This window comes from Herpailurus yagouaroundi, unplaced genomic scaffold (assembly GCF_014898765.1).
Source record: "Herpailurus yagouaroundi ecotype Mexico unplaced genomic scaffold, PumYag 161, whole genome shotgun sequence".
NCBI classification, from domain to species: domain Eukaryota; kingdom Metazoa; phylum Chordata; class Mammalia; order Carnivora; family Felidae; genus Herpailurus; species Herpailurus yagouaroundi.
Window position 1 is genome coordinate 11294043 of NW_024412402.1, and position 7717 is coordinate 11301759.

The window sequence follows — 7717 nt, forward strand, 5'->3', positions numbered from 1 at the left end:
GATGGAGAACCTGAAAAAGGAGGTGGCGAGGGGAGGGCAGAAGACAGGAAATGGGGGTCAGAGGCTTGGGTGGGAAGCAGTCCTCACTGTCAATGGCATGGTGTGGAGCTGGGGCAAGTAAAGGGACAGGGAAGCTTCCATCAGCCCCTCTGGGGACTCCTCTTCCCCTCCCTGGGAGGCTCCAGAGAGGATGGGCAGAGTCCCCTGCCTGCCCGCCCTGATAGGCAAAGGTGGATGGGCAGGCAGAGGGCAGGTGCCTGCTTTAGGGTCAGGGCTGGGCACAAGCCTCCAGGCCAGCCGCCTCAGGCAGCCTGTTGCAGTTGAAAGGCCAGGGGGTGCCCAGTAGAGCCAGGCCGGACTGGCACTGGAGCTCTGCCTCCTGGCAGACAGAGCGGCAAGGGGGAAGGACGCTGCCTGTGGGGGTGCAATGGGGCACAAGCAGCCCACAGAGGAGCCTCCGGAAGTTCTGGTAACAGGGTAGACTTGTCAGGCTCTGTGGAAGGAGGAGATCAGCGCTCAGGAGCCACACTCTCACAGCTCCCTCCACTTCCGGCGGGGGGTCGGGGGGTGGGGGGTGGGGGGTGGGGGGTTTCCCTCCCGATCTCTGCCCGGAGCACCTTGTAACTTCTGAGGACCTCCATCACTTCCTCCTGGGTGGCCATGCCCACCCAGATGTTAGGGAAGGCTGTGGCGTTGTAGCTCAGGCCGATGCACATCTCCACCTGGACGGGTTCACAGGCCAGCTCTGTAGGGGCGGGAGGGGACAATCACTGTGGGGATACACTGGCCGATGACCCGGGGCAAGTCACTACATCGCTCCCTCTGGGCCAGATGGGCATTGTTGTGGGAATCAAAGGCAACAACGTGGAGAGATGCTTTGCACATATCGCGGGTTCTATCATCCTAGAGAGCCTGCCCAAATATCCTTTGCCAGCCCTGGGCATCATGAAGGTGTCTTTTCAATCTCTCAGAGCATGGAGCACTGACACTGGCAGGGACTGCTCGGCATCCAGAAGGAACTCCCTGCTCTCACCTCCATCTTCTTCTGCTTTTTTTTTTCTTCCCCCTTTTTTTAATAGGCTCCACACCCAACATGGGGCTTGAACTCATGACCCTGAGACCAGGAGTCACATGCTCTACTGACTGAGCCAGCCAGGTGGCCCTCACCTTCATCTCTGAGGTGGGCTGTGGAGAGGGGCTCTTTGTGTGACAAGGCCGGGCTGGTTCTTTTCTTAAAAAAATTTTTTTAAAATGTTTATTTTTGAGAGAAAGAGTGAGTGTGAGCGGCAGAGGGGCAGAGAGAGAGGGAGACACAGAATCCGAAGCAGGCTCCAGGCTCCGAGCCATCAGCACAGAGCCCGATGCGGGGCTTGAACCCACAAACTGTGAGATCATGACCTGAGCCGAAGTCGGACGCTCAACCGACTGAGCCTCCCAGGTGCCCCCTTTTCTTTTCTTTTTTGAATTTGTTCATTTATTTTGAGAGAGGGAGAGGGAGGGAGAGAGAGAGGGAACCACAAGCAGGACCCACACCAGCAGCATGGGGCTCGAACCCACGAACCGCAAGATCATGACCCGAGCGGAAACCAACAATCAGACGCTCAGCCGACTGAGCCACCCAGGCGCCCCAAGGCTGGGCTGGTTCTTGAAGCCCCACCCACTGACTCCCTGATTCCCACTTCCCTTGGGGGTGACATTAAGTACCATTGCCACCACTGGGTGAGAGTCCCTCCCGGACTCTGTGGCGTGGCCCCTGAGTCAGGATGGGGAACTCTCCATCAGGGAGGACAAGGGTGTCCGTTAGGACAACCTGTAGGGTTGCTATGAACAGGCACCCAGCTGGCTCAGACCTGCCTCGCCCTGCCCACGGTGCTCTGGGCCAGGCTTCTCACCCGGGGGCGGGAGCAAGGGGCTGCTGCAGTTGCCATTGCTGCTATCTGTGCAGTCTCTCCACGTGTCACACATCCACTGCAGACTCTTACACGCTCCATCGCGGCAGGAGAACTCTCCGGGCCCACAGGGATCTGGAGGCAGAGGGCGTGGCAGTGCCCTGGGACGTGCCTGTGCCCCCACACTGCCTTCACGGTGCCCCGACCAAGGTCCAGAGCCCTTCCTCGTTCTCCCAGAGGCAGCCGTACCGCCCACGCCCACTCACCCCGGGGCACTTACTCTCTGTGGCATTGAGGGCCCTGTAGGTGGCAGAGAAGCCCCCACTGCTGATGCCACGGTCTGTCCTAAAGAGCACCACCAGCTGGTGGCTGGAGGAGATGAGGCGAGGTGGTGGCTCCGCTCCACAGAACCTGCCCAAGGCGGAGAGCAGACCTGGGCAGGGGGCCCTTGGAGACCCGGGGTGTTCCCACAGGCGTCACTGTGACTGGCACTCGGGGCGATGCCAGAGGGGATGGGACACATGGCCGCTGACTCATGGAGCTTAGGCCCCCCCCCCGAGAAGAAGACACACATATGGAGCAGACGAGGAATTAAGCAAACTGCTTGAACTCGAGCCAGCTGGAGATGGGAAAAACCAGGGAGGGTGTGAGGGGAAGTGGAACGGGCCCTTCGGGGCAGGAGAGGCAGGAAGGGAGGGCGCTGACCTTCCACAGAAGGGCAATGTGGAGCAAAGGTTTGGGCTGAGCAAGGACAAGCCTTTTCCTAGGGCGACAGTGAAGAGACCTCTGGCTTAGAGCAGAAGGAAGGATGGGATGTATCCGGGGCTCCTGCTCTGCTGCTACCTGCCCAGGAGGCCCAGGGCCCCTGAGGTGCTGGTCTCATACACCGCCACGTAGTCCAGCTCGCACTCGTCCTGAGCTTCTAGGCTGAAGTTGTGCAACTGCAATTCCACGCCACGTCCCGCAGGCACCGAGATATGCCAGGTGCAAAGCTGGGGGAGGGCACGGATGGAGTAGTTCGAGGGTCCCTTCTCCCACCCCCGTCTGGGCATCCAGGCTGAGCTCCAGGAGGGTTCCCTCCCTGCTGCAGGCTGCGTAGGGTGCGGGCGGGTGCAGCCCCGCCCTTTCCTATCCTCCTAAGGATAGCTCTTATCCTCGGCGGCGGCGGCGGTAGAAAGGCCCTTTAACTTGTCTGCTCTGAGAGATAAGTTTACCCAGCAGGGGAAACTTACCTGGCCACCTAGTAAACGCTAAATACGGTTCCCTTTCTGCCTGTTTGAGCTCTGATCTTCCCAAGAACAAGGCAGTGTCTCCCATGCCGTTCCCAGTCACACAAACTGGGGGCACAGGTGTGCCCACGTGTGCCACACCGCCCTCCCCGTGGACCGCTGGCTTACCTGTTGGTGAGGGTACCTCTGCAGGTAGCTGGGAGCAGAGAAAGTGCCCTGGAGCCCAGTCAGATTCCCCCCACACCCTGCGGAGAGGAGGAGGGGCTGGTGAGTTTGCCAGGGTCTGTCTGTGCCTTCGCCCAGTCGGGCTGGCAGGGACCGCAGGGGAGAGTTTTTGGCCAGGCCCATGAGGAAGCAAGGTCTGGGTCAGAAGAATGCCCTGGCAAGCTTGGGGCTGGGCCAGAGCTGGGGAGCTCAGGCCGAACCCGAAGCAGATGCCCGAAGACAGTACATGCCCTGTGCCTGGCGGGGCCCGTACCCAAGAGCTTGGTGCTGCAGTTGGCCTCATCGCTGCCATCAGCACAGTTGGCAAAACCGTCACACATTGAGTCAGGTAGCAGGCAGACGAGCTGGTCACAGGGGAACTCGTCATGAGCACAGTTCCCTGGGGAGGGGCATCTGGATTCAGAACCCCTCCCCCCCCCCCCCCCGTCCCCCCCGAGTCTCCACCCCTTTGGCCAGTGCTGGAGGGGCGTGGAGACACTTGAGAGGTAGCCAGAGACATGGTGGGAAAACACTCACCGTTCCCGGGGGTCACAGCCTGGTACCAGGCATGGAAACCAGATCCTTCCACACTGCTGTCAGAGACGAAGGCCACCCGGAGGCGGCTGGCGTTGGTGTTGAGTGTAGGGGGAGGCACCTTCCCGCACACTCTGCAAGAAGCCAGGTTGGGCGCCATGGAGGCTCAGAGCTCAGGGCCAGCCAGACTGGGGGCTGCCCGGGCCCTGTGGTCCTCTTTCTTCAAGCCCTGAACTGGTGGCGATGCCGTCAAAAGGGGCCCTTTCATTTCCTGGGGAGCTCTGGCTTTCCTGACCTGCACATCCATCCTTGTGGCATTTATTCGTGGGTAAGATAGGTGGGGGCCCCATTGGACAGAGAGGGGAGGGTGACCTTCCCAAGGTCATACAGCAGGCACGGGGCAGAGCTGGGTCCAGAGGTCAGGTCTCTCGGTGTCCTTCCAGCCCAGTCTTTCCCAACGCTGCTCCCTGGTTCTGCCCTCTAGACGGCAACGCAGGGCAGCGGTGAGATCTCCTGGGGGCAGGGGGACCCACCTGAGGAGGGGGCCTTCAGGCTCAGGGGAGATTTCCAAACGATCGAAAAGACAGGAGGCCACGCTTTCCATGCTGAGCGCTTCAATCTTGAGTTGTACTGCATGGCCTGCGGCCACCTGGATATGCCACACGCAGTGGGCGTTGGGTGGGTAAGGGTCTGGGTAGTTGGGGCTGCTGAAGAAGCCCCTTGGGCCAGGGAGGAGGCCCCCACAGGCTGCAGAGATGAAGGTTAGAGTTCAGAGCTCAAAAGGAGAGAGACCCTTTTATTTCCAAGGTTCCCCTTCCTAGCCCCCCTTCCTCCTGCCATCTTGGGCTCTTCTCCAGGAAGATCTTCCCTGGGTACTCACAGGACTGCGGTGAGGGGCTCATGCCTGCCTCCTTCAGCTGTCCTTTAGGGTTCCCTGTTGCTGGAGAGGGGGTGGGAGTGGTAGGGGTGGTGGTGGTGGTGGTGGTGGTGGTGAAGCCTTGGGTGGGCAGTGGGTGATAGGAGGCCCCAGGCAGGGGTGTAGTCTGCAGCTCTGGAGGGAAGAAGATGGGGGAGTGGGATTCAGAGGAGCTGGTCCTCTAGGGGTGATGAATAGAGTGGCACATGGAATCTCATTCAAGAGCACTTTCAACCCAAGCAAGGCCCGGTACTCACGGGCTAGAATGATGGCCACCAGAAGCCCGAGCAGCAGGAGCAGGAGGCTGGCCAGCAGGAGGACACAGAGCCAGGAGAAGTGACAATCTGGCTGCAGCCCTCGGGGCCGCCGACCTGTGGGTGTGCGGGGTGGGATTTTGAGGGCCCCTTGGGCTCTCAGCTCCTGGGCCGGTTCTCCCCCGGTCACCCCCTGAGATGGTTACCATGCCAGGGAGCCGGGACGCTGCAGCTGGCATCCTCCCGGAAGGCCGGTGGGGGAGGCCCTGATTCAGGCTCAAAAGCAGGATTGCAGAACTCAGTCTGAAAGGGAAAGTCTTGAGGGCTGGGGGCCAGTGGTGGCACTGCCTGGCTGGCGTGTCCTCTGGGCATGGCCAGCCCTAGGCAGGGGTCTGGGTCTTGGGAGAGGGGTCCTATGGGACCCTTACCTTGCTCAGCTCTGTCGCCTCCGCACAGAGGATGATATCTGAGCATTCCTTCATGGCTCAAGGCTCTGCATGGCTTTCCTGGAGTCCCTGTGATAGCCCAAGACCGCCAAGGGCCCACTCCCTGATCCGAAACTGCCTATCAAGGGGCAGCCTCTGCTCCCTTGGGGGAAGGGCTGCCAGGCTAGACTGACTTTCAGACGGCCCTTGGCGGACGGACGGTTCAGGCTACTGGCTACTCAGTCTCTGTGTGGGGGAAGGACGCAGGCAGAAGGAATTCGCAAAGGCATGAAAGGGTCCCTTAATCCAACTCAGCTGAGGATGCTGAGGTCAAGAGCTTGGCTCAGGGCAGCAGTCCTTAAAGGCACAGGCAGTGGTGGAGGACACCCTGCAGAGGAAACCAGGTGCTCGGTGGGGGTGTGACCAGGGGAACTGGACACCCCACTTTCCTAACCTCACCCAAACTACTGAGTGAGCTGGGGTGGGTGGGAAGGAGGACAATGCAGGCATAAGGGAGCCTTAGAAGCTAGGTGTCGAGGTTTGGCAGCTTTAAGGCCTATGAGCCCTAAGGGCCCTGGAAAAACCTGCTGCCCTCCCATCCGGGGGCTGGGGCATTTAGCCAAGCCTGGGTCTTTGGAAGGTCCCTGTTAAAGCACCGGCGTGACCAGGACAAGGAGATAAGCCAGTATAGGAAAAACGTCGTATGTATGGGCTTCTTTTGTCTGTGCCGATGTGACTAGGGGAGCTTCAGGGGCTGGCTGCCTTTTCCTGGGCCCTTTAGGCTGCAGAAAAAGGGCAGAGGAGAAGAGGAGCCAAGTCCTTGGACAGGGGCAGGCTCTCAGCTAGGCGGTGGAGTCTGGCGGTCCGTGCCATTTGCTGTTGCAGGATAGAAAACCCACACTCTGCCACCTGGACCACTTCATGCCTCTTCCTCTGTGACGACATTCTCTTGGAAAAACCCAGCCTGGCCCAGCTGTCCTCCGGGAGAGAGAAAAGGGCTTGTTAACGGGTTTTGTGTTAGCCATGCTCAGGCTGAGTCGGGCAGGGCAGGACAGGGTGGGGGTGGGGGCAGTATAATGACATTTCTGGCTACCGTTTGCAGAACATTATGTAGTAGGCCCTGGGCAGGGAAGTCTTACTGGTTTCCCCTCCTTAGGTCGCGCTATGAGGTAGCATAATCATTTCGCGAATGATGGCACCAAGGCTCCAAAGGGTTCTCCGTGGCACGCCACTTTCACCCTCCACTGGGGCTGAGGCATGTTGGTGACAGAGGGGAACAAAGCCAGAAACCCAGAGCGGAGAAAAGGGACAACAGAGATAGGTTCTGTGTTTCCTAAGGCAGCTGTCCTCATACCCAGGGGAGACCCTACACCCCCAGGTTCTTCTCCATTCCTCCCCTGGGGGGCCTTGGGCTGCTTTTGTATAGGGGGGCAAGCCTTTCTTTCTTGGACCCTCGGATGGGGACTGCTTTTAGAGGGTTTGAGAGGTCAAAAGTATTTCCATAATAACACTGCGACCTTATTTGTCTTTTCATCTGTGAGCACAGGGTACAGTTTTCCAGAGGCTGTGTGGGAAGCTTCTCTCTGGCTTTGCTGTTGCCCACGGCCGTCCTCTGGGCAAGGGAAACTTGGAGTTTCTAGCTCCCGTGGGCTTCTGCTTGTATTCCTGAAAGCATAGCTTCCTGTAGCCCCCCATGCTGACCCCACACACAGTTCTCTCTCCTTGGCTCTCTGTGGTTCTTCTTTCACCAGGAAGGGCGAGGCCAGACCGAGGTTGGCTGTTAATACTCTGGGACTCCAGCTCTCTAGCGTTCTCTCCTGCTGGTTCTCTAGCTCACACTTCCACTCCAGCCAGGCCAGCCTGTTCGTTGTCCCTGGAACACGCTGTGTCCAGGCTCAACTTTCATCTGGAATGCCTGATTTTTCCTTGTGCTCAGGGCTGGCACCAGAGGTGTGCATTAGGACCCGACTTCTCCTTGCCCACCCAAATCTGCCAATTTTACTCCTCCTCTCCTTGTTCACCGCCACCCCTAGCCTTGACCCTCATCCCATGGCAGTGCAATCCCAGCCAACCTTCCGCTATGTCCGAGAGGCAGGCGATGCTGAGTATCAGAAAATCAGAAATGCTCATCCCTTGGATTTGGGTCGTCCATACTGTGGCTCCACGTCAAGAATTCTGCTTGGTTTGGGCAATGCTAACCTTACTGGGCATTCCGAGCCTTTATCGTATGTTGTTCGGAGGAGAAAAGGCGGCACGGGCATCCTGG

General features: G+C 59.2%; 1 protein-coding gene across 4 annotated transcripts; it reads right to left on the bottom strand.

Moving 5' to 3' along the window:
• Positions 1–243: 243 nt before the first annotated feature.
• On the bottom strand, positions 244–5838 carry MFRP (membrane frizzled-related protein). Of its 4 annotated transcripts, XM_040483308.1 has the most exons (13): positions 5455–5825; positions 5233–5329; positions 5030–5143; positions 4737–4907; positions 4390–4603; positions 3860–3990; positions 3597–3722; positions 3287–3363; positions 2733–2881; positions 2170–2300; positions 1893–2024; positions 618–745; positions 244–493 (listed from the first exon to the last, which is right to left on the bottom strand). In XM_040483308.1, exons 1-13 carry the CDS (start codon positions 5506–5508, stop codon positions 269–271), a joined length of 1749 nt encoding a protein of 582 aa, XP_040339242.1. In that variant the 5' UTR covers positions 5509–5825; the 3' UTR covers positions 244–268. The 4 variants fall into 4 exon arrangements, with proteins under 4 accessions (XP_040339242.1, XP_040339245.1, XP_040339244.1 ...); XM_040483311.1 differs by lacking the exons at positions 2170–2300; positions 2733–2881 and adding an exon at positions 2595–2652 and having other exon boundaries at positions 5455–5838; XM_040483310.1 differs by lacking the exon at positions 4737–4907 and having other exon boundaries at positions 5455–5832.
• Positions 5839–7717: the final 1879 nt, after the last annotated feature.